At 41.4% G+C, this 27,677-nt stretch overlaps 1 protein-coding gene across 3 annotated transcripts in view; it reads left to right on the top strand.

Moving 5' to 3' along the window:
* The window catches only part of gtpbp3 (GTP binding protein 3, mitochondrial), a 135,816-nt gene that overhangs the window by 77,641 nt on the left and 30,498 nt on the right, over window positions 1–27,677 (top strand). For all 3 annotated transcript variants that reach the window (XM_034180125.1, XM_034180126.1, XM_034180127.1), the window contains exons 8-9: window positions 10,228–10,393; window positions 23,756–23,886. In XM_034180125.1, the coding sequence (XP_034036016.1) occupies window positions 10,228–10,393; window positions 23,756–23,886 (297 nt within the window). The remainder of the gene's footprint in view (window positions 1–10,227; window positions 10,394–23,755; window positions 23,887–27,677) is intronic.

The raw sequence follows: 27,677 nt of genomic DNA on the forward strand, positions 1-27,677 counted from the left end.
CTGAGGAAGCTTCTGTGATTAGAAGCGAAACATCCTCGCATCAAGCAACCCAGTCCAGTCGAAGATTCAAGCTTCTCTACGACACACTACTGAGTTTTCATACTAACGTCACACATCTTCAAACCTTTACAATTGCACATATTTCTTCAAGAAGAAAGGTGTTACGTACAATATTTAGGACTGAAACAACGTGTTTTAAACTTCAGTAAAGTAGGTCGTGGAAGTTGGCGTGCACTGTATGTGACATACACACATGAAAATTCAATAAGGTATGATCTACAAGAGAGTGACGGAGAGACGGCCCCTGAGCAGCAGTTTCTTTCCATTTGAAGTGAGCTGTCCCTGTGATATGTTCATTCCTAATCCTGTCCATTTTTGTCACTCCCAAGAGAATCATGCCACCTCCAGCTCTGCCTCCTGTCTTGTTGTTAGTGCCACTGTCTCTAAGCCGTACAACATAGTTGGTCTCACTACTATCTTGTAAACTTTCCCCTTCACACTTGCAGATATTCTTCTATCACAAATCTCTCCTGCCACCTTTCTCCACCCACTCCACCCTGCCTGCAGTCTCTTCTTCACCTCTCTACCACACTCTCCATTACTGTGGACAGTTAACCTCAAGTGTTTAAACTCATCTACTTCTACTCCTTGTAACGGCGCTATTCCACTGCGCTCCCTCATTCACACACATGTACTCAGTCTTATTCCTACTGACTTTCATTCCACTTCTCTCCAAAGCATATCTCCACCTTTTCAGGAGTCCACAGAGACTCCTGTCTGATCTCATCGGTCAACCTGTCCATCACTATTGCAAACAAGAAAGGACTCAGAGCTGAGCCTTGGTGTAATCCCACCTGCACCTTCTTTGGTGTCAACCCACCTACACCTTGAATGAGTGTGTCATTCCTACTGCACTGTGGCACTATCCTTGTACATGTCCTGCACTATCTTCACATACTTTAAATGCTATGGATAAAAAGCCTTATTTTGTAAGCATCTTTGTAGACTTTCAAAAAGCATTTGATACCTTGGATCACACAATGTTGTTGCATAAATTGTATAACTATGATATACAATTTATGGTGTGGCACATCAGTGGGATACCAGCTATTTAAAAAATAGAAATCAGTTTGTTGAAGCCAACAACATAAAGTCTAAAAAATGTGATACTGTTTGTGGGGTACCCCAAGGATCAGTCCTTGGGCCATTAGTCTACTTTATGTAAGTGATATTGTGTCTGCCTCAAAATGACTTAAGTGTACCCTGTTTGCAGACGATACCACCTTATTTTATTCTGGGGAAAATCTGAAAGATGTAATGCAAATAGTAGAAAAAGAATTTCAGAAAACTATAAAATGGTTTAATGCTAATAGGTTGTATTTAAATATTAGTAAAACTAAGTTTATGATTTCTTGTAATAAAAAGAAAGATGTTGATGCATCATTATTTGTTCAAGGATCAGAGATTGAAAGGGCAGATGAGATAAAATTTAATGAATGAATGAATGAATGAGTTTATTTGGCACACAATTCAACAACAAAAACAAAAAAACTCATAACAAAGCAACTTTACAAAAGTCCTGCGTGGCCGAAAGGGTGAGGGCAGAAGCAGAGCTTATAAATACCCACCCCTTATACTAAAAAATAAACATATACACACAAACAAAATTTCATAAATACATATCTACACAATCACACATACACACACACATATATATATATATATATATACACACATACATACACACACTCATACTAATTAACTAAGGTTAATTATGGAGTTCAACAAGCCTCTGTGCTAGGACCGATTTTATTCACTTTATACATGCTTCCCTTAGGCAGTATTATTAGAAAGCATTGCTTAAATTTTCATTGTTACGCAGATGATACCCAGCTTTATCTATCCATGAAGCCAGAGGACACACACCAATTAGTTAAACTGCAGGAATGTCTTTCAGACATAAAGACATGGATGACCTCTAATTTCCTGCTTTTAAATTCAGATAAAACTGAAGTTATTGTACTTGGCCCCACAAATCTTAGAAACATGGTGTCTAACCAGATCCTTACTCTGGATGGCATTACTCTGACCTCCAGTAATACTGTGAGAAATCTTGGAGTCATTTTTGATCAGGATATGTCCTTCAATGCCCATATTAAGCAAATATGTAGGACTGCTTTTTTGCATTTGCGCAATATCTCTAAAATTAGAAAGGTCTTGTCTCAGAGTGATGCTGAAAAGCTAATTCATGCTTTTATTTCTTCTAGGCTGGACTATTGTAATTTATTATTATCAGGTTGTCCTAAAAGTTCCCTGAAAAGCCTTCAGTTAATTCAAAATGCTGCAGCTAGAGTACTGACGGGGACTAGAAGGAGAGAGCATATCTCACCCATATTGGCCTCTCTTCATTGGCTTCCTGTTAATTCTAGAATAGAATTTAAAATTCTTCTTCTTACTTATAAGGTTTTGAATAATCAGGTCCCATCTTATCTTAGGGACCTCGTAGTACCATATCACCCCAATAGAGCGCTTCGCTCTCAGACTGCAGGCTTACTTGTAGTTCCTAGGGTTTGTAAGAGTAGAATGGGAGGCAGAGCCTTCAGCTTTCAGGCTCCTCTCCTGTGGAACCAGCTCCCAGTTCACATCAGGGAGACAGACACCCTCTCTACTTTTAAGATTAGGCTTAAAACTTTCCTTTTTGAAAAAGCTTATAGTTAGAACCATCCCTTAGTTATGCTGCTTAGACTTAGACTGCTGGGGAGTTTCCCATGATGCACCCAGTGTTTCTTTTTATTCACCTCTTTTTGCTCTGTATGCACCACTCTGCTTTTAATCATTGGTGATTGATCTCTGCTCTCTTCCACAGCATGTTTTTTTCCTGATTCTCTCCCCTCAGCCCCAACCAGTCCCAGCAGAAGACTGCCCCTCCCTGAGCCTGGTTCTGCTGGAGGTTTCTTCCTGTTAAAAGGGAGTTTTCCTTCCCACTGTCGCCAAGTGCTTGCTCATAGGGGGTCGTTTTGACCGTTGGGGTTTTTCTGTAATTATTGTATGGCTTTTGCCTTACAATATAAAGCGCCTTGGGGCGACTGTTTGTTGTGATTTGGCGCTATATAAATAAAATTGCTCCCCTCCAGCTGCCACCTTATCGTGGTGGGGGAGTTTGCGTACCCTGATGATCCTAGGAGCTATGTTGTCGGGGGCTTTGTGCTCCCTGTAGGGTCTCCCAAGGCAAACAGGTCCTAGGTGACAGGTCAGACTAAGGGCAGCTCAGAACCTCCATGACCAGTGAAAGATCAAGGACCGAGACGTCGCCCGGTATGGCAGAGCCGGGGTCCCACCCTGGAGCCAGGCCTGGGGTTGGGGCTCGCGCGTGAGCGCCTGGTGGTCGGGTCTTAGCCCATGGGGCCCGACCGGGCTCAGCCCGAAGGAGCAACGTGGGCCCGCCCTCCTGTGGGTTCACTACCTGCAGAGGGGGCCATGGGGGTCGGGTGCAGAGAGGATTGGGTGGCGGTCGAGGGCAGGTGGCCCGGTGGCCCGGTCCATGCTCACAGCCCCTGGCTGTTGGGACGTGGAATGTCACCTTGCTGGGGGGCAAGGAGCCTGAGCTTGTGCGGGAGGTTGAGAGATACCGACTAGAGATAGTCGGGCTCACCTCCACGCACAGCATGGGCTCTGGTACCCAACTCCTGGAGAGGGGCTGGACGCTTCATTTTTCTGCCGTTGCCCACGGGGAGAGGCGGAGAGCTGGGGTTGCATTGCTTATTGCTCCCCAGCTCAGTCGCCATGTGTTGGAGTTCACTCCGGTGAACAAGAGGGTCGCGTCCCTACGCCTTTGGGTCAGGGACAGGTCTCTCACCGTTGTCTCGGCCTATGGGCCGAGCAGCAGTGCAGAGTACCGGACCTTCCTGGAGTCCCTGGGAGGGGTACTAGATAGCGCTCCGACTGGGGACTCCATTGTTCTCCTGGGGGATTTCAGCGCCCATGGGAGGCGACAGTGAGACCTGGAGGGGGGTGATCGGGAAGCACGGCCTCCCCGATCTGAATCCGAGTGGTGTTCAGTTGTTGGACTTCTGTGCTAGTCACAGTTTGTCCATCACGAACACCATGTTCGAGCACAAGGGTGTCCATAAGTGCACGTGGCACCAGGACACCCTGAGCCGGAGGTCGATGATCGACTTTGTAGTCGTATCATCTGACCTTCGGCCACGTGTCTTGGACACTCGGGTAAAGAGAGGGGCAGAGCTGTCGACCGATCACCACCTGGTGGTGAGTTGGACCTGCTGGGAGGGGAGGAAGCCGGTCAGACCTGGCAGGCCCAAACGTATCGTGAGGGTCTGCTGGGATTGACTGGCGGAACCCTCTGTCCGGGAGGTCTTCAACTCCCACCTCCGGGAGAGCTTCTCCCAGATCCTGGGGGAGGTTGGAGACATGGAGTCCGAGTGAACCATGTTCTCCACCTCCATTGTTGATGCAGCCGCTCGTAGCTGTGGTCGCAAGGTCTCTGGTGCCTCTCGCGGCGGCAATCCCCGAACCCGGTGGTGGACACCGGAAGTAAGGGATGCCATCAAGCTGAAGAAGGAGTCCTACTTATCTTTGTTGGTAGGTGGGACCCCAGAGGCAGCTGACAGGTACTGGCAGGCCAAGCGTGCTGCAGCCCGTGCGGTCGCAGAGGCAAAAACTTGGGTCTGGGAGGAGTTCGGGGAGGCTATAGAGAAGGACTATCGGTCGGCCTCAAAGAGATTCTGGCAAACCGTCCGACGCCTCAGGAGGCGGAAGCAGCTCTCCACCGGCACCGTTTACGGTGTGGGTGGGGAGCTGTTGACCCTGACTGGGGATGTTGTTGGGCGGTGGAAGGAGTACTTCGAGGATCTCCTCAATCCCATCATCACGTCTTCCGAAGAGGAAGCAGAGACTGGGAACCCAGAGGCGGACTCATCCATTACCCAGGCAGAAGTCACCGAGGTGGTTAGAAAGCTCCTCGGTGGCAAGGCTCCTGGGGTGGATGAAATCCCTCCTGAGTACCTTAAGTCTCTGGATGTTGTGGGACTATCTTGGCTGACACGCCTCTGCAACATCGCATGGCAATCGGGGACAGTGCCTCTGGATTGGCAGACCGGGGTGGTGGTCTGTCTGTTTAAGAAGGGGGACCGAAGGGTGTGTTCCAACTATAGGGGGATCACACTCCTCAGCCTCCCCGGTAAGGTCTATTCCAGAGTACTGGAGAGGAGAATTCGACCAATGGTCAATCCTCGGATTCAGGAGGAGCAGTGTGGTTTTCGTCCTGGTCGCAGCACACTGGACCAGCTCTACACGCTCCATCGGGTGCTCGAGGGTTCATGGGAGTTCGCCCAACCAGTCCACATGTGTTTTGTGGATCTGGAGAAGGCGTTCGACCGTGTCCCTCGGGGCACCCTGTGGGGAGTGCTCTGGGAGTATGGGGTCCGGGGTCCTTTGCTAAGGGCTAACCGGTCCCTGTACGACCGCAGCAGGAGCTTGGTTCGCATTGCCGGTAGTTTCCAGTGCACGTTGGCCTCCGCCAGGGCTGCCCTTTGTCACCGGTTCTGTTCATTATTTTATGGACAGAATTTCTAGGCGCAGCCAGGGTGTAGAGGGGGTCTGGTTTGGGAACCACAGAATCTCGTCTCTGCTGTTTGCGGATGATGTGGTTCTGATGGCTTTGTCAAAGTAGGACCTTCAGCGTGCACTGGGGCGGTTTGCAGCCGAGTGTGAGACGTTCGGGATGAAAATCAGCACCTCCAAATCCGAGGCCATGGTTCTCGACAGGAAAAAGGTGCTTTGCCCTCTTCAGGTCGGTGGAGTGTCCTTGCCTCAAGTGGAGGAGTTTAAGTATCTCGGGGTCTTGTTTATGAGTGAGGGACGGATGGAGCGTGAGATCGATAGATGGATCAGTGCAGCGTCTGCAGTGATGAGGTCGCTGTATCGGACCGTCGTGGTGAAGAGAGAGCTGAGTAGGGGGGCAAAGCTCTCGATTTACCGATTGATCTACGTTCCGATCCTCACCTATGGTCATGAGATTTGGCTCATGACCGAAAGAACGAGATTGTGGGTACAAGCGGCCAAGATGAGTTTCCTCCACAGGGTGGCTGGGCGCTCCCTTAGAGATAGGGTGAGGAGCTCGGTCACTCGGGAGGAGCTCGGAGTCGAGCCACTGCTCCTCCACGTCGAAAGGAGTCAGTTGAGGTGGCTCGGGCATCTTTTCCGGATGCCCCCTGGACGCCTCGCTGGAGAGGTGTTCCGGGCACGTCCCATTGGGAGGAGGCCCCGGGGAAGACCCAGGACACGCTGGAAGGATTACATCTCTCGGCTGGCTTGGGAGTGCCTTGGGGTTCCCCCGGAGGAGCTGGGAGAGATGTGTGTGGATCGGGAGGTCTGGGCGGCTTTGCTTGAGCTGCTGCCCCCGCGACCCGACTCCGGATAAAGCGGACGAAAATGAATGGATGGATGGATAAATAAAATTGATTTGATTTGACACATACACATGTATATACACATATATACATACACATACGCAGATATATAAACGTACACATACCTACATGTACATACATACATACGCACACACGATGACACTACCAAAAAGAAAAACATGCAGACTTAGTCAATGAACTCAAATTTACAAAATATAACCAGACAATACTGGCACACAACACACAAACCCGAAAGTAATAAGAAAGTAAGACCTAAGTTTTCAACTATAGCATGCAATTTTGTTATTCTTGTAATGTCTTTTAAAGCCTACTAACGTACCAAGTACTTTAATGTTGCCGGGGCAATTGTTCCAGATGTTAACACCTTTGACGGATACACAATGACTTTTTGCAGTAGTTCGGATCCTTGATTTTTCAAACAATAAAATTCCTCTCAAATTATAACTGGAGTCCGTCAGTTTAAACAGATCCTGGACATGTTGTGGCAGCAGTTTATTTTTAACTTTATACATAATTTGTACTGTAAAGTAATCAACCAAGTCCCAGAATTTTAGAATATGCAAACAGGCAAACAATGGATTCGTTGGCTCACAATGTGATTTGTTACAAATAATTCTTACAGCTTTCTTTTGCAACAAAAATACTGGATTAGTATTAGTTTTATATGTATTTCCCCACACCTCAATACAATAGGTCATGTATGGAATGAGCAATAAGTGATATAAAATAGTTAATGAGTGTTGGGAAATTAAATCTTGGGCTTTATGCAGAATTGCAATGGATTTTGACATTTTGGATTTAACAAAATTAATATGCATTTTCCAGCTCAGTTTATCATCAATAACAACACCAAGAAATTTTGTATCAGTTAGTTTCAATTTCAATATCATTTAATAATAAATTTCTGCAGGAAATCCTGGACTTGTTTCCAAATATAATACACTTTGTCTTACCAAAGTGGAGCGATAATTTGTTTGAATCAAACCATTGTTTAAACTTCTGTAGTTCCTTCTCCATCATGTCCAAGGTCTGTCTCAAGTGATCCCCACTACAAAACACAGTCGTATCATCAGCAAACAAAATATATCTGACAGACTTAGAAACCAAACATGTCATTAATATACAGAAGAAACAACAACAGCCCCAGAACTGAACCCTGGGGCACCCCACAAGTAATCTTCATGGGTTCAGATTTTTGCCCCACCAATATGTACACACTGATATCTATTGTATAAATAGCTAACTATCCAATCATATGCCAATCCCCTGATACCATTCCACTGCAGTTTGTCCAATAGCACAGTGTGGTCTATAGTATCAAATGCTTTCTGTAAATCAAAAAACCCCCAACAGTATATTGCTTATTTTCAATTGCTTTTGTAATCTGTTCAACAAAATCAATTACAGCCAGTGAAGTAGTGCGATTTTTTCTAAAACCATATTGCTGTTCACTAAGTATGTGGTGTTTAGTTATGAAATCATATAAACCTCTTTAAAAATACCTTTTCCAAAATTTTGGAAAACTGTGGCAGGAGTGAGATTTGTCGATAATTTGAGAAGACATGTTTGTCTCCAGATTTAAACAGCGGTATCACTTTAGCTAATTTCATTCTGAAAGGAAATTTCCCAGTCATTAGTGACAGGTTACAAATATACGTAAAGGGTCTAACAATACAATCAATAATATTTTTAATCAAAGACATATCAAAACTATCACTATCAATTGATCTTTTCCCCTTGAAGTTACGAACAATATAAATTATTTCATATTCATCAGTTTCTTTAATGAACATTAAATCCTGAATTTTATTAATTGTTTTACAGTAATCGAAAGAACGCAGTCCAGAAGACACAATTGAATCAGCAAAATTTTTACCCACATTTACAAAGTAATCATTAAAATTATCTGCTATAGCTTTATTTTCCTTAACAACTGTACCAGTACTTGTGTAAAAAAAAAGGGCAGGATATTCTTTAACACCTTTTCTCTTATTTGACTTCATTTAAAATCTTCCAAGTACCCTTAATGTTTGTTTTATTTTTTTCCAATAAATTACTATAATACTGCCTTTTACAAGATCGCATAATATTAGTTATCTTATTTTTATATGTCTTATATCTTTTCTCAGCATCAAATGTTCTTAGTTTTAAGAATTGCTTGTACAGAAATTTCTTCTTTTTACATGCATTTTGCAGTCCCTTAGTAATCCACGGCTTGTCAACATTATGCTTATTTCCAACATTTGATACCAAAGGGCAATGTTTATCATATAAATTAGAAATAATATAAATGAATGACTCATAGGATTGATCAATATCCTCAATGTAAATGTCACTCCAAAATCCGCCGAACGCACAGCACACGTCCCACACAAAGGCTGCTTACCAGGAAATGACGCAATCGACAGGCGTGAAAAAGTTCACGCATACGCACAAAGGTTCAAGGTTTGCTCATGCAAGCACACGTGATTCAAATCCATCAGGTTTTGCAAAAAATAAAAAGGTCAGATACTTTTCTAACAGACCTCGTATGATAAGCTGTTGCTTCTTTCTGCTCCTTTTCATTCATGATGAATGCTGCTGTTGAATTTGCCTTTTCATACAATCCCAGTTACAATGAAGTTGGGACGTTGTGTAAAATGTAAATAAAAACAGAATACAATGATTTGCAAATCCTCTTCTTGACTGTAGTGGAGCTGACCAGCTCATTCAGTGACAGACTGAGGCACCCTCAGTGCAAGAAGGAAGGATACTGCAGGTTGTTCCTCCCTGCTGCTGTCAGGCTGTACAATAACACTGTGAAATAACCACATGCAATAATATGTCCACAAATCATGTGCAGTAACAACTCGTTTACAAATCCCTGCACTAATATCACCTTACCACATCTAAACTCCATTTCACATATTGTAAAGAAGATGCTCCTATCTCCTTTTCAAACCCAATCATGTTTATATATATATGCATATGTATATGTATGTGTATGTATATGTGTATATGCATATACTTGTGTGTGTGTGTGTGTGTGTGTGTGTGTATATATATATGTATATATGTTTATGTGTGTGTGTACATATTCAATTTCTACCTCATTTCGTATGTCTTGTACTGTTACAAGTATTATTATTATTGCTTATCCTCGCACACGCTGTTTGATGAACATTTTCCTCTACTTGCACCCACCTTGTGTGTTTTTTAAGAGCTGACGTAACGTGAATTTCTGCTCTGTGAGATCAATAAAGTTTATCTTTATCTTCAACCTATATTCAATTGATTACACCACAAAGACAAGATATTTAATGTTCAAACTGATAAACCTTATTGTTTTTGTGCAAATATTTGCTCATTTTGAAATGGATGGACTGCAGACAGGCCAGTCTAATACCCGCACTCTTTTACTACAAAGCCACACTGTTGTAACACGTGCAGAATGTGGCTTGACATTGTCTTGCTGAAATAAGCAGGGACGTCCCTGAAAAAGACGTTGCTTGGATGGCAGCATGTGTTGCTCCAAAACCTGGATGCACCTTTCAACATTGATGGTGCCATCACACATGTGTAAGTTGCCCATGCCATGGGCACTGCCATGGGCACTTGTCTGTTGTTGCTGTAAAACAGTGAAATGCACACAGTGATTCAAAATGAATGCCAGCTGGCCGCTTTGCCTCTGTCTCTTGTAGCTTATGTGACTATGGGGTTACACACTTAACTTTCATCTCAAGTTTATAAATTTCCAAACTGATTTCTAATGTAAATCTCTTCCCATTTTAAAATCCAGGTCAGAGGCCAGCAGCCATTGTGTCTCCCATTGCTGGGACCACCCGAGATGTAGTTGAGACTGCACTGGACATTGGTGGTTTCCCTGTTGTCTTGAGTGACACAGCTGGGCTCAGAGAAAGCCCAGACCTGGTGGAGAGGGAGGGGGTCCGCAGAGCTCGGGAAAGGTAGGGAAACCAAACTGTTTTTATAGCCTACATATTAAGTTCTGTATGTGTGTGCGTGTATGCATGCATGTGCGCAGAGCCTGTGAATAGGTAAGTAGGTGTAGTATGGGTGATACCCCTGTATGACCTGGGTAGGACAAATGAAGCCTGAACACTGACAAGCTCAGTTAACAGGCTAACCTCGGTTCGGCTGTTTATTACAGCCAAACTGAGGGGGGCTGAGCAGTGGTTCTCATAACTGATTTGCTTTAGTGTGGGCATTAAAAATTTTGACCTGCTTATTTCCTCAGTAATTGTGGATTAAGTCAACCTAACGTCCTCAAGCTACTCATAGCTGCTACAAATGCAACGTTGGTAGAATCCAAAATTACATCACACCATAATTTCCGCTCAAAGCAAATACCAGTGCACACACGTCTTAGATGATCTTTTCTGAGAATTAACCACAAAAGCCATATTATTGCAGATATTTGTACAACCTCAATTCCAGTGAAGTTGGGATGCTGTGTAAAATGTAAATGAAAACAGAATACAATGATTTGCAAATCCTCTTCAACCTATATTCAATTGAATAGACCACAAAGACAGAGGGATTGCCATTTATTGTTCAAACTGACAAACTTTACTGTTTTTGTGCAAATATTTGCTCATTTTGAAATGGATGCCTGCAATACATTTCAAAAAAGTTGGGACAGGGGCGACAAAAGCATACATGTCAACCCCTTTGAGGGTCCACCTGTATAACCAAGTGAGAAAATCCATAAAATCAGCACAAAATCCTTATAACCTCCAAATCGCACCAAAATCAGTTTTATTACAGTACACACAACCGCATAGTGGTATCACATAACTGGGTTTTTGTCCACATATTATGAGTTGCCACAATGACATTAAAGTCAGGATCATTAGTATTTCCTCCACAGTTGAATTTCAAACAATAGAGATCTAGTATTCATGCGTCAAGCTGAATTTTATAGAACTGAATGTGTCAAATTTAGTTATTTTTACAGAAACAAGAACTGTGTGTCACTAGTGGAAATACATTAATAAAATCATGAAACATAAATCGAATATAATGAACAAAATAAAACATACCTCAGAACTTCATCAAGTGTATCGAAAATCGCCTCGTCAGTGCCGATGTTGCAGACTGGCATGTTGAATATAGGTTGAAGAGGATTTGCAAATCATTGTATTCTGTTTTTATTTACATTTCCATAACCTCCCAAATTCATTGGAATTGGGGTTGTAATAAAATGCAAAAATAAAAACAAAAGAGGGGCCTTCACAGTAGTTGCAGTCCGAGCAGCGTCAACTCAAGCTGTCACTCAATGCAGGTGTGCTTGTTGCATAGTGAGCGTGATAATAGGGGGATTGCATGTGTCAGTGCGCATGCCTGTGCAACCCTGTTAGTGTGTTTTAAGTTTTCTGGCTGCTGCAGACTTGTGGGTTGATGTTGGCTTGAACGTACTAAACGTTATCTTATTTCCAGCCCTTCCAGTGTTGTGAATCCACTTGTTTCTAAGTGTTGCAAGCATAGAAGTTCACATTTATCCCCAAGGTGGTTATTGAAGCATCCAGGGACACAACATGTAATCCCCGGCATTGTGAGCCTTTTGTTTGTGTCTGTGTTGTGCTGTGTGTCCACAGCAAGCACACATTTCCCACAATCCCGTGAGAGATCAAAAGCCAATATGACAGATTTGCAATCCCCCTATTTACACAATGAAGATGTCTGAAAGATAACATATTTAAATCATGTTACTGGTTTGATCTTACATGTATTTTGATCTAAGATGTTTTCATTTTCTTTTAAGTCGCTTCTGTTTTCCTACAAAAAATTGACAGCACCCATGACCAGTATTTTCAGATTTTTTTTTTCACAGTTCATTTTCTGACTTATCTAATGTGGTCATTGCCTTTTTATGTGTGTGTGTGTGTGTGTGTGTGTGTGTATATAAAAACAACTTTCAATTCTGTATTTGAAATTCAGTTTAGGGAGACCAACAATAACAAATCAAATTATTTTATTTAGAAAGTTTGGATTCTAGGGTGGTGCTTGAGGAAGCACGCCTGTGAGTGTGACACAGCACAATTTAGCCAGAACACTTAGGTGATGTCCACTAAAACAAAGAAAGGAAGAAATAAGTCAACGCTGTTCTTACACAACATGCTATATGTATTTCTGTTGTGTCTGTGGAACCTGCTGAGTTTACATAATTAAGTCAAGTCATGACAATAAATACTCGGGATATACACACTCAGGACTTGATTCTCTTTTCCACACCTCTTTGCCTCAGTCAGTCAGTCGGACAGTCAGTCAGAGCTGCGTGTCGTCAGAGCGAGCTGCAAAAAGTTTGTACCTGAGTTTTCAGAGGTGGTGTTTGTAGTTGCCATCTGTCACGCCGGTGTTTGCCAACCCGGACAGTGGGAATACCACCTCAACCGGCAACTTAGCCCCGCGACTGGACAGCAACAACGTCCGAGGCCCAACGTGGTGAATTCACTGAGGCCGCGCGCTGCGTCACGAGTGCCGCTTCCCCGAGGCCTCGTGCAGCCACCGCGGATCCATCAGCGCGGAAACACCGAGGCCGCGCGGCACCAGCGCAGTGCAGATCCATCCCGGTGACAAACAACGCAGGCTGTTAACATCGGCGATCGACAAGCTGCTCATAAGCCGACCATGGGGCCTAAGAAGGTTCTGACAGCGGAGAAAGGTGACGATATTAAAAAATCTCTGGACTTTCTATCAGAGGAGATTTCTGTTGTGAAGCAGCAACAGAAATCAATCATGGATCTGGTGGAGGAGGTGAAGGCATTACGGCTCCAGAATGCCGAGAAAGACCGGCATCTGGTGCAGCTGGAAAATAGAGTGGCTGAATTGGAGCAGTACACCAGAATCAACGACGTCATCATCACAGGTCTTCACATCAAACCACGGTCCTACGCACGGGCGGTAACAGATGAGAGCGGAGGGGAGCCCAGTGAACAGGAGGTCAGCTCTGTGGAAAAACAGGTTGCTGATTTCCTCCTATCTAAAGGTATAGAAATGGATTTAAATAACATTGAAGCGTGCCACCCTCTGCCCCGGAGAAATGACGGTGATAAACGAACCAGTCATCATGAGATTCATCAACAGAAAACACAAAACAGCACTGTTAAAACAAGGAAGAAAACTGAAAGGGACAAACGTATTCATCAATGAACATCTCACCAAACGGAATGCCGACATCGCCAGGAAAGCACGCTTCTTGAAGAAACAGGGAAAAATCCAGCACACATGGACTTCAAACTGTAAAATATTCATCAAACTGAACGGATCACCAGAACAAGCAAAAGTCATGGCAATAAGGAACATCGAGGAGCTGGACAAATATGAACAATAGTGTTTCTTAAAGCGAGGATCTGGACAAATATGACCAATAAGGTATGAGGACACAAACACATCACAACACCATGACACAGACCAGAGGAACCTATTCATCTACTACCTATTCATCTACATCTGGAGACAAGAAGGATATAACTCAAAGGATTGCTGATCATGGAAAAGTAGAACTGAGAACATTTAAATACACAGACCACAATGTACTGGACTTGGAGCACGATATAGACCCGGACAATAATTTCTTCTCAAATATCAATGACAGTTGTTGCTATTATACAGATGAACAGTTTAATCGGATCATTAAAACGGATAACAAATTATCAATAATCCATTTCAACAGCAGAAGTCTATATGCAAACTTTAACAACATTAAAGAATATTTAAGTCAGTTTAAAAAAATATTTAACATAATTGCTATATCAGAAACATGGATCAATGAAGATAAAGGAATGGATTTTGAACTGGATGGATATGAATTTAATTGTGTAAACAGAAAAAATAAGAGTGGAGGAGGAGTGGCTGTGTATGTGGATAAGAACATGGATTATAAAATAGTAGACAATATGACAACTGTGATTGATAACTTATTAGAATGTATAACTATTGAAATATGTGAAGAAAAAAGCAAAAATGTATTAGTCAGCTGTATATATAGAGCACCAGGATCTAGTATTGAAACATTCACTGACTGTATGGGAAAAATGTTCTCAAAAACTAATCAAAAAACTGTGTTCATTTGTGGTGACTTAAATATTGATCTGCTCAATCCAAATAAGCATAAAATAACAGATGAATTTATCAGTATAATGTACAGTATGAGTTTATATCCAAAAATCACCAGGCCAAGCAGAATTACATCCCATAGTGCCACCTTAATTGATAATATATTCAGCAATGATATTGAGAATAACACTGTGAGTGGATTATTAATCAATGACATTAGTGATCATCTACCAGTTTTCATCGTTTATAATAGAAACCATCGGCGGAATCAGCCAGAGGAGAAAATAAAATACAGGCGAGTGCGGACAGAGGAAAACATGAACACACTAAAGAAGGATTTACAGGAGCAAAACTGGGAAAAGGTATACAGTGAAAGTGATGTTGATAGTGCATATGAAACTTTTTTACAAATATTTACATCATTATATGATAAAAATTGTCCAATTAAACAAGACTACAGAAAACAAAAAATCCAAGCTCGACCATGGATGACGAAAGGGTTACGAAATGCATGTAATAAGAAAAATACACTGTATAGAGAATTCATAAAACTAAAGACTAAAGAGGCAGAAAATAGATATAAGAAATACAAAAATAGATTAACTAATATTATACGGGTATGTAGGAAGGAATATTATAGTAACATATTATATAATAACAAAAACAATATTAAAGGAATATGGGATATATTAAATAGCATTATCAAAAATGGTAATAAAAAACAGAGTTACCCTCAGTATTTCATTGATAATAATGTCAAGAAGGAAAATAAGGATGAGGTAGTCAACGGTTTTAATAATTTTTTTGTAAATATTGGACCAAGCTTGGCAGAAAAAATTCCCGATTCCCAACCTGAGGATTGGGATAATAATCTCATAGAAAGAAATCCCTGTTCAATGTTCCTCACAGCAGTGGATGGAAATGAAATTATAGACATTGTGAATAATTGTAAATATAAAACATCTACCGATTTAAATGAAATTGATATGGTGGTGGTAAAACAGGTCATTGAATGGATTGTAGAACCATTAACATACATCTGTAACTTATTTCAAACTGGTAAATTCCCAATCAAATGAAAATAGCTAAGGTTGTGCCGCTGTATAAGACTGGGGATAGAAACCAATTCACAAATTATAGACCTGTTTCTTTGCTTCCACAATTTTCCAAATTATTAGAAAAGTTATTCAATAATAGATTAGACAAATTCATAAATAAACATAAATTACTTACTGATAGTCAATATGGATTCAGAGCACATAGTTCAACATCACTTGCATTAATAGAATCAGTTGAGGAGATTACAAACGCCAAATTACATTCAGTTGGAATATTTATAGACCTTAAAAAGGCTTTTGATACAATTAATCATGACATATTAATCAATAAACTTGAACAGTATGGGATTAGGGGGTTGGTGTTGCACTGGGTGAGAAGCTACTTAAGTAACAGAAAACAGTTTGTGAAGTTGGGGGAATATACATCATCATGCTTGGACAATGCTTGTGGCGTCCCACAGGGGTCAGTATTGGGTCCAAAACTGTTTCTAATTTATATAAATGATATTGTCAATGTTTCCAAAATATTAAAATTAGTATTATTTGCAGATGACACAAGCATTTTTTGTTCAGGGGGGGATTTGCAGGAGTTACTGAGGAGGATCAGTATAGAAATGGGAAAATTGAAAATATGGTTTGACAGAAATAAATTATCATTAAACTTAAGTAAAACAAAATACATGTTATTTGGCTATTGTAATACAGACATACAGGTTCAGTTACAAGTCGAGGGGGTAGATATTGAAAGGGTACATGAAAATAAGTTTCTGGGGGTGATAATAGATGATAAGATAAACTGGAAGACTCATATAAAACATATACAAAGTAAACTGTCAAGAAGCATTTCAGTTCTAAACAAAGCGAAACATATTCTGGACCACAACTCACTCCGCATTCTTTACTGCTCACTGGTTTTACCATATTTACAGTACTGTGCAGAGGTATGGGGTAATACTTATAAAGGTACAACACAATCACTATCAGTAATGCAGAAAAGAGCTATAAGAATTATTCATAATACTGGCTATAGAGATCATACAAATCCACTATTTTTACAATCCAAATTCTTAAAATTCACAGACTTGGTTCATTTTCAAACAGTACAAATTGTGTATAAAGCAATAAACAATTTACTTCCAGCAGATATTAAAAATATGTTTTTTAACAGATCAGGGGATTGCAGTCTGAGGGGGAAATTTAATTTAAAGCGTCAGTGGGCACGAACAACATTAAAAGGTTTCTGTATTTCTGTCTGTAGGGTGAGGATGTGGAACAGATTGGGAGTGGGGCTCAAGCAATGTCCAAGCATGAACCAGTTCAAACAGCGGTACAAAAATATGTTTTTTTCTGGGTATAGGAAGGAGGAAGGGTAATGAGGGTTAGGGTGTTTTTGTTTTTTGCTTCGGCTTGTAAATATATAGTATTTTGTATGTAAGTAGGTATGTGTAGGTGTATATTTATGTTTGTGTATATATATGTGTATATATGTATATGTGTATATATGTGTATGTATGTTGATGTGTATATGTATGTGTATGTGTGTATATATATGTATATATATATATATATGTATATGTATATATATATATATATGTATATGTATATATATGTATATATATGTATATATGTATATATATGTATATATATATATGTATATATGTATATGTATATGTATATATATATATGTATATGTATATATATATATATGTATATGTATATATATATATATATATATATATATGTATATATATGTGTGTGTATATATATATATATATGTGTGTATATATTGATATCGGTTTAGGTGTGTAGGAATCTATGTGTATATGTGGCAAAGGGTATTACTGGTTGTGGGGAAGAAGGGGTAGGGATAAATAAGCTGATGCTTCACCCTACCCCTTTTCGGACATGTTGGGTACACAGTAGGAACTTTTTTGTTGTTGTCTTTACTGATCTATCTTGTAATTGTTGTTGTATCAAATGTTTGAAATAAACAGTTTTCATTCATTCATTCATTCATTAAAAGCCACCTTTCCTGGTTGTGGCGTATTTATCATTCAGAAATGCTTTATATGAAGAACCAGAGGACTGTTCACTGACAACTGCTTCCTGTTTACACAGGAAGTACAACAGTACTTTTATTACACATCAACACTGTCCTATGATATACATACATACGCACGCAGTTGCATCTTTTATCACCTACTGTCTTAGTTTGGGGTGCAACAGTGGTACTGCAGATGGCACAGTCATAGGAAGGTTGAAGATTCAAATCTGACTTGTGACCTTTCTCTGTTGAGGTCCAGTAAAAAAGTTTGATGTTTATTGTATCACATAGCCTGAGGTTTGTAAATTAGCTAACATCGAGGGAAATATTAATTACTCTGCGGGGGAAGGTTTTTGTGCTGTTTGCACCAATGCTTTTATGTCACACAGTTTGCTGTTAATTAAAAATGGGAAATGGACTGCATCTACATTATATGAAAACATGCTTATTCCATCCAATGTGGATGGTCAAAGTTCTTTCCAGTGATGCTTCACATTCACCCATTCACATGCAAGGTGCTCAAGAAGAAGAATCTTTCGTGTCATTGCACATACACGGATGCAGACAACAGAACTTGTCCTCTGCATTTAGCCCATCCAAATTACAGTTTGAGATAATCCAACCACTAGGAGCAGTGTGCAACCACACTCTGGCACATTGGGACCAACTTCAGATGTTGAGGTACTGCCTTGGTCAAGGGCAGAGAAAGGAGCAGACCATGAATTTGACAGCTGATAATCGGACTCATTATGTTTTCTTGAATTTATTCAAATTTCATTTCATTGCTAAATTGAGAGTGGGCCAAACAGATACCAGGGTAGGTGCAACCAGAAAGTATTCACAGCACTTCACTTTTTCCACACTTTATTATGTTACAGCCTTATTCCAAAATGGAGTAAATTCATTTTTCCCCTCAAAATTCTACTCACAACACCTGATAATGACAACATGAATTTTTTTTTTTTTTTTTGCAAAGTTATTAATAAAAAACTAAGAAATCATAAGTATTCACACCTGTTGCTCAATACTTTGTTGATGCATCTTTGGCAGTAATTACAGCCTCCAATCTTCTTGAATGTGATGCCATAAGCTTGGTGCACCTATCGTTGGGCGGTTTTGCCCATTCCTCTTTGCAGCACCTCTCAAGCTCCATCAGGTTAATGGGGAGTGTCGGTGCACAGCCATTTTCAGATCTCTCCAGAGATGTTAAATTGGATTCAGGTCTGGGCTCTGGTTGGGTCACTCAAGCACATTCACAGAGCTGTCCTGAAGCCCCTCCTTTGATATCTTGGCTGTGTGCTTAGGGTCATTGTCCTGCTGAAAGATGAACCGCCGCCCCAGTTTGAGGTCAAGAGCGCTCTGGATCAGGTTTTCATCCAGGATGTCTCTGTACATTGCTGCATACATCTTTCAATCAATCCTGACTAGTCTCCCAGTTCCTGCCACTGAAAAACATTCCCACAGGATGATGCTGCCACCACCATGCTTCACTGTAGGGATGGTGCCTGGTTTTCTCCAAACATGACGCCTGGCATACATGCCAGACAGTTCAGTTCAATCTTTGTCTCAACAGACCAGAGAATTTTGTTTCTCTTGGTCTGAGAGTCCTTTGGGTGCCTTTGGGCAAACTCTAGATGGGTTGCCATGTGCTTTTTAATAAGGAGTGGCTTCTGTCTGGCCACTCTGCCATACAGGCCTCATTGTTGATTGCTGCAGAGATGGTTGTCCTTTTGGAAGGTTCTCCTGTCTCCTCTGTGGAGACAGGAGAACCTTCTTGGCCACCTCCCTGACTAAGGCTCTTGGCCACCTCCCTGACTAAGGCTCTTCTCTGATGACTCAGTTTAGACCTGTGGCCAGCTCTAAGAAGAGTCCTGGTGGATCCAAACCTCTTCCATTTATGGATGATGGAGTCCACTGTGCTCATTGGGCACTTGCAACTACTAACAAGCTGATTTTGAGTTTTAACACCACAATCGCTTCTGGTAGCATCAAAGGCAACCACAGACCCAAACAATGAGTTAGCACTTCTGTCTTTGTGCGCCCTGCCCACTACTGGAAGCTCCTGATTACTACATATTTTGCAACAGTGAAGCAGTTGCGAGGAGCTAAACTCAACTCTACACATGCACAAAACAAGCCATTATTCCTTAACAGAATACAGCCGTGCCGCAGTGAGGCAGAGGTCTTGGAAAATAAAGCAGTTTTGAGTTATGGTTTTGATTTAAAATCATCAAATTATTCCCGATAGAATAACTTCATTAATGTCAGTTCTGTCATTTGTACAAAGTTAAAATATAACACATATCTTTTAATTTTAAATAATGCACTAATTCTGAAGTTTTGTAACAAACACAGACAGATGCCAAAGGGATTATGGGTAAATGAGCCTTCGCTAACACTGATTGGTTGACTCATTCATTCTATGTAAAAACCAACACGTTAATGTGAGGTGTGTTTGTTCGTGTTTACATATAAATGTGCTTTTGTAAAATATGCCTTTTTTATTTGTTAAAAGAAAAGAAAAGCATTTGCAGAAAGCCAAAAAATGAAGTTGTGATTTCACAACCGTCTGATATAACCAGGGTCAAAATAAATAGAACACTGCTATCTACTGGTGTCCAGACGCTCATACTGCCATGAACATTAATAACCAGTAGATGGCAGTAGAGATCGTGAAAACTTGGCAAAACAAAATTGCAGATAACCCGTGTCTGCTACGTTTAAGATGCGTGGAATTTAATAAACGCAAACTGAATTTCAGACATCTTATATATATTACTCTGGAACAAAGACGACAGACAGTGTTTGACACAAGCAGGACTCCAAAGAGCAAACAAGAACTGATTGCTATGATTCCAGTAAGTAAGTCCCTTCGGCTGCTCCCTTTCTTGCACTCGGGGTCGCAACACCAAATCCAAGGTGGATCTGCATGTTGAATTGGCACAGGTTTTACGCCGGATGCCCTTCCTGACGCAACTCCACGTTACATGGAGAAATGTGGCGGGGGTGGGATTTGAACCCAGAACCTTCTGCACTGAAACCAAGCACATTAACCACTTGGCCACCACCCCTGCTCTTGATTGCTATGATTCCAGTTGAAAATAATGGAGAAGCAACCTGGGCTTCATCTGGCATTTTTACATAAAGCAAACACAATAATAACGTCTATAAACCCAGAGAATATATTCACCAGAGTTTTAGGCACAATATACAAAGAGTTTAATGCTGTTGTCCATGTGGAGCCTGATCGGAGCGTCTCAGATGCATTTCACCGTCGTGAATGTGCTGAGATTACCATAATACACATGGATACAGCATGTCCACACTAACACCTTCAAAATTCGTGCATTACTTTAAAATTAAAACATATATCTGATATTTTCACTTTATAAAACTTCAGACGTGACGTTAATTTAAATAACTTGTCCAAAATTAGTTTGGTTAAAATTTTAACCATAAGTTAAAACTGTATGCCTCTGGATGACTTCAGTTATATTGCCAGCATATCAGTATGGGGTCAAAAAAAATTAGTTTTTTTTTTAGCACGGAATTCCTCCGCACGTCTGTCTCAATGTGCCGATGTCCACGTCATCCGCAATTCCTGTGCTAGTCAGACGACGTCCCGGATAAAACACAGCGTCCAGTTTGGAAATGAACGGCACATTCCACTGTTAGAGGAGTTTTTGTCATGGAAAGAGGAGCGGAGGAATTCCGCATGTCGCGGCGGTGCCGCATGGCGCAAAGCAACACCGTGATGAAGCCTCACAGGACATGTTTTGGCATGTCCAGGCTCATCCACAATTTCTCGGATAGTCACACGACTGAAGAACCACCGAAAGCTGTCTGAAAGCCATCTCAAAGCCGTCCTGTGAGACCAAAATGGAGGTGGTTTTGTCCCGCGCCATGAACGGCTCCGTGGCGCATCCCCCCGCTTCTCTTTCCATGAATAAAACTCCTGTAACAGTGGAATGTGCCGAAAAAGTACTGATGTCCATGTCTCCTGCCATTTTTGTGTAAGTCAGACGACGTCCCGGATCAACAAAGCCTTCACGTTGGAAATGATCTGGTTGATTCAGCCTGTCGATCGGCGCTCGGAGTGCGGCGTGCTCTCAGCAGCTGTGGGCAGTCTTTAAACCGGCTGGAGCACTCCTTAATCTGTGTAATCCCCATAAAATCATCCCTGAAAGCCATCTGAATTTTCCGAATGGTGTCCACCTGGAGGTCTCTCACAGTTTCTGGAAAAAATTGATGCAGCAAAGCTCCAAATCGTTCAGACATTTATTCGCAATAAAAATCCGACGAGAGGGGTGGACCACTGCTCACACAAAGCCTGCTCACAGGCGAATGACGCAACCGACAGGCGTGAAAAAACTCACGCATGCGCACGAAGGTTCAAGCTTGGCTGATGCAATCACACGTGATTCAAATCCATATGGTTTTTGAAAAAAATAAAAAGGTCGGATACTTTTCCAACAGACCTCGTGTGTGTGTGTGTGTGTGTGTATATATATATATATACATATATATATATATATATATATATATATATATATATATATACAGATCCAAAACATGAGGCGTAAGGTGTGGTCAGTACAAACAGGCAGGTGGTCGAAACACAACGTGGTAGCAGGACTTGGAAACATAGAACACAGAGCTGGAAGCAAAGGCACAAGGCGCAGTGATCTGCCGGGGAACTAGTGCAACCAGTGGAGCTTAAATACACCAAGGTGATGACCTACAGAATAGAAACAGGTGTGTGGAATGTTCCAGAACAGGGTGTAGCCCAGACAGAGTGCAACCTTTTTCACAACGTCCCAACTACATTGGAATTGGGGTTGTATGTTCCAATTACCGCTCGTTCATGCTTGGGATCCCACCTCATCTAACTTCAAATCTTCTTTGTCCTTCACCTCACGACATACCTGTGGGGCCTACCTGTGACACTTGTCATCACAATTGCATTCATGTCCATGAAGAGTGCATGTAAACTAATTCTCATATGTCTGTAAGATGCTGTATTACAGCCTTATCATAGGACAGTGAGAAAACAGACAGTATCTGCCAGGGCTGGGCGATATGACCTTTTTTTTTTTTCCAGAAAAAAATTAACTTTCGATTTTTTTTTTTTTTTTTTTAAGATTTTATTTTCTTACATTTTAAAAAAACAATTCGTACAAATGACTGAGATAACTCAAAACTACGGAAGTTCTTGAGGACAAAAGGTGCACCATAGCAAGAGGAGGAAAAACTCTTTTTTTTTTTTTTTTTTTTTTTTTTTTTTTTTTTTTTTTTATTGTCCACAACAAAAAACTCTAATTAATTGATAAAATCGATATATCACCCAGGCCTCTAGTATCTACCGTAACATCATTGATTCCAGACTTGCTGTTACAGAGGGGGGCTTGCGACCAGATGATCTTTGGTTCAGTTTTCAGTCAGACTGGAAAATTATTAAGGTGTTCCTAAGGAAGGTCCTTGATTTGTCAAACTGGATTTGATGATGTTTGTTCAGTGAGGATTGGTTCTATTCTGCTGTGTCAAACTATGTGTTGAACATGTATGTTCACTGCTGTTATGCTTTCTGCATAAATCCATCCACCCACTCAATCACTCACTCATCTTGGACCGCTTACTCCAATTAAGGGTCACAGGGGGCTGGAGCCTATCCCAGCAGTCATAGGGCGTGAGGCAGGGTACACCCTGGACAGGACGCCAGTCTGTCACAGGGACACATGTAGACGAACAAACATATTCACATCCGCATACACACCTACAGACAATTTAAAGTTTCCATTTCACCTGCATGTCTTTGGATGTGGAAGGAAGCCAGATCACCCGGGGGGAACCCGTGCAAACACAGGGGGCATGCAAACTCCACACAGAAAGGCCACAGGTGCGACATTATCCCACAACCTTCTTGCTGTGAGGCAACAGTGCTAACCACTATCCCACTGTGCCGCCTTCCTGAGTAAATGTTAATCTGAATTTTGACTGGGGTGTGTGGGGTGAGTGTTTGGAATATTGGTTATTATCTTTGTTCATGCAGTTGAAATACAACAGTCTTGAAAACTCCATTCAAAGCTGCGTTTTGTTTTGTTTTGTTCTTTTGGTTATTTTATTTATTTTTTTTATCCCCTCCTTTTAAGGTTGGAGCAGGCTGATCTGACCCTGGTTGTTGTAGACTGTGCTCACCTTCCCCCTGATCCTCACAACACTGAAGCTTTCCTTCGGCATCACCTCTGTGATGTCCTGTCCACAACAGAGCAAACTCGTGCAGGTAACAAACACACTGAGGCCTCTGCTGATGCATCCAGATGAGCAATAGTGACCAAAGGCTAAAAGACTAATGTCCCAGTCACACGGCACTTAACGAAGGGCAATGAAGGCCAAACGAAACAAGAAAGGTGGACTCTCGTTGACTTTTGTTGGCATCATTTAACCTTTGCACATTTTCTTTCCTGCAGCTGGCGCTTTGTCAGGATTTTAAACTGTCGAAAAATTTTAATGAATGGCACCAAAAACCTCAATTCGTCCGTATTTCGTTTTACTGTCGTTCTTGATGGTTTTTTATCGGTTGCTTAGTTTTTGTAACAATAGCATTTAGTTTGACTTCGTTCAACCAGCAGAATGTTTTCACACAGTACGGAAGCCGTTTCTGAGCGCTGCTGCTGATGCTGCTTCGTTCATAAACCGTCGGAAATTACAGGGCAAACTCAGCCTATTGGCTTGGATTTTTTTTTTTATCTGGGTGGGGGTCAGCTTCACTGGGCTCAGGCACCTTCTATAGGCCAGAATTAATCTTTTGTGTGGATACAATTAATTATTTTGCCACAAGCAACTGCTGAATTTGAAACAACAAAAAAGTTGTGTAATTTCCGACGGTACTTGAACAAGTCAGCGGCAGCAGCAGCTCCTGCGTGCGCTTATTATTTTTTATTAAATATAACAATATGAGTGTAGGAATGACAATCCAGCCCTTATGTACATGTGGCAACAGGTAGATGATTCAGATGATTATATAAAGAGCTGTTCTGGAAGGTAGAATTCATGTTGTGGATCAGTGGCAGCTGGTGGAAATAACCGCACATGGGGTGTCAATGCGCATTCACGCACTGATCAAATTACTGCTCTGATATATTCAATCATCTTTACACTTATATATATATTTTTCACAGTTTTATGTTATAAATCAATATATAAGGCTTAGTAACCTAATACAGTGACACAGCAATGACCACAGCACACCAGCGTTTTTGTTTTTTTTAATTGAGCAACACTGAGCGGCTAGCTTGTCATCCAACAGTGTGGATTCTTATGATGAAGGAGATGATCCCTGTTTTGTTCTGGATGAGGAACCAGAGCAGGTGGACCCACCGACGTGCACACAGATCTCCACAGCTTCTGTTTGCAGTTTCTCCAGGACTCAGGTGCTATGAGCACACACTGCTCCAGTAGTGGCTCCAGGCGCATTTTGTTGAAAGTGTCAAGATCAGTGTTAGCTTCAGTTTCGTTTAGTTCCTCTTTTGTCCCTTTTGCGCTCTTGGTTCACAGGCTGTTTGGTGATAAAGCTGTTTCGTCCACCTTTTCTCAACAAATTGTGACTTTTTACTTTTTTCCCCTTCGTTCAGGAACCGTTGTATGATGTGTGACTGGGCCATAAGATACACATCGAAACACAATTATGATTTCAAACTGACACTCATGGGAATATCCGGCAATCATAAATCAAAAATTAATGCGACAGTCTTACAAAACAAGTCACAAAGCTATGTGGGAATGCACGCTGATGATCATTTCCAGTGGAAGTGGAATGACTTTTCAGATGTGATGAATGAGGGCGAGGATGAGAGACCTCACTTCATCACATCTGAAAAGTGGATTAGTGTAGAGTAATTTTAGAGTAATTTTTTCTCTAATAGTTAAAATTTTATTAACAAGGAAAGTCATGAAGTCATTATTAGTTAAAGTTAAAGGAATACTCGGCTCAATAGAGCTCTGACTCTTTGTCAGCCTGGCTACAGTGCTGAAAAGAAACCTGGGGTTGTTCTTATTTTCTTCAATTAGTGATGAGTAGTAAGATGTCCTAGCTTTATGGAGGGCTTTTTTATAGAGCAACAGACTCTTTTTCCAGGCTAAGTGAAGATCTTCTAAATTAGTGAGACGCCATTTCCTCTCCAAGTTACGGGTTATCTGTTTTAAGCTGCGTGTTTGTGAGTTATACCATGGAGTCAGGCACTTCTGATTTAAGGCTCTCTTTTTCAGAGGAGCTACAGCATCCAAAGTTGTGCTCAATGAGGATGTAAAACTATTGACAAGATAATCTATCTCACTCACAGAGTTTAGGTAGCTACTCTGCACTGTGTTGGTATATGGCATTGGAGAACATAACAAAGAAGGAATCATATCCTTAAACCTAGTTACAGCGCTTTCCGAAAGACTTCTACTGTAATGAAACTTATTCCCCACTGCTGGGTAGTCCTTTAAAGTAAATGTGAATGTTATTAAGACAGAAGGGGGTATTCAGGGAATACTGTTAAGTCTTCAATTTCCATACCATAAGTCAGAACAAGATCTAAAGTATGGTTAAAGTGGTGAGTGGACTCATTTACATTTTGAGCGAAGCCAAGTGAGTCTAATAATAGATTAAATGCAGTGTTGAGGCTGTCATTCTCAGCATCTATGTGGATGTTAAAATCGCCCACTATAATTATCTTATCTGAACTAAGCACTAAGTCAGACAAAAGGTCTGAAAATTCACAAAGAAACTCACAGTACCAGGTGGACGATAGATAACAACAAATAAAACTGGTTTTTGGGACTTCCAATTTGGATGGACAAGACTAAGAGTCAAGCTTTCAAATGAATTAAAACTCTGTCTGGGTTTTTGATTAATTAATAAGCTGGAGTGGAAGATTGCTGCTACTCCTCCCCCTCGGCCTGTGCTACGAGCGTTCTGACAGTTAGTGTGACTCGGGGGTGTTGACTCATTTAAACTAACATATTCATCCTGCTGTAACCAGGTTTCTGTAAGGCAGAATAAATCAATATGTTGATCAATTATTATATCATTTACTAACAGGGACTTAGAAGAGAGAGACCTAATGTTTAATAAACCACATTTAAATGTTTTAGTCTGTGGTGCAGTTGAAGGTGCTATATTATTTTTTCTTTTTGAATTTTTATGCTTAAATAGATTTTTACTGGTTGTTGGTGGTCTAGGAGCAGGCACCGTCTCTACGGGAATGGGGTATTGGGGGATGGCAGGGGGAGAGAAGCTGCAGAGAGGTGTGTAAGACTACAACTCTGCTTCCTGGTCCCAACCCTGGATAGTCACGGTTTGGAGGGTTTAATAAAATTGGCCAGATTTCTAGAAATGAGAGCTGCTCCATCCAAAGTGGGATGGATGCCGTCTCTCCTAACAAGACCAGGTTTTCCCCAGAAGCTTTGCCAATTATCTATGAAGCCCACCTCATTTTTTGGACACCACTCAGACAGCCAGCAATTCAAGGAGAACAGGCGGCTAAACATGTCACTCCTGGTCCGATTGGGGAGGGGCCCAGAGAAAACTACAGAGTCCGACATTGTTTTTGCAAAGTTACACACCGATATAATGTTAATTTTAGTGACCTCCGATTGGCGTAACCGGGTGTCATTACTGCCGACGTGAATTACAATCTTACCAAATTTACGCTTAGCCTTAGCCAGCAGTTTCAAATTTCCTTCAGTGTCGCCTGCTCTGGCCCCCGGAAGACATTTGACTATGGTTGCTGGTGTCACTAACTTCACATTTCTCAAAACAGAGTCGCCAATAACCAGAGTTTGTTCCTCGGCGGGTGTGTCGCTGAGTGGGGAAAAACGGTTAGAAATATGAACGGGTTGGTGGTGTACAGGGGGCTTCTGTTTAGGACTACACTTCCTCCTCACAGGCACCCAGCCGGCCTGCTTTCCCGGCTGCTCGGGATCTGCTGGGGGACAGCTAACGGCGACTATGCAGACATAAATTACAGAACAATTCACAAAATGAATATACAGGAAATGCTGTTGGTGCACAGGACAGGAGGGTTGCCA

Source organism: Thalassophryne amazonica, chromosome 10 (assembly GCF_902500255.1).
Source record: "Thalassophryne amazonica chromosome 10, fThaAma1.1, whole genome shotgun sequence".
Classification (NCBI taxonomy): Eukaryota; Metazoa; Chordata; class Actinopteri; order Batrachoidiformes; family Batrachoididae; genus Thalassophryne; species Thalassophryne amazonica.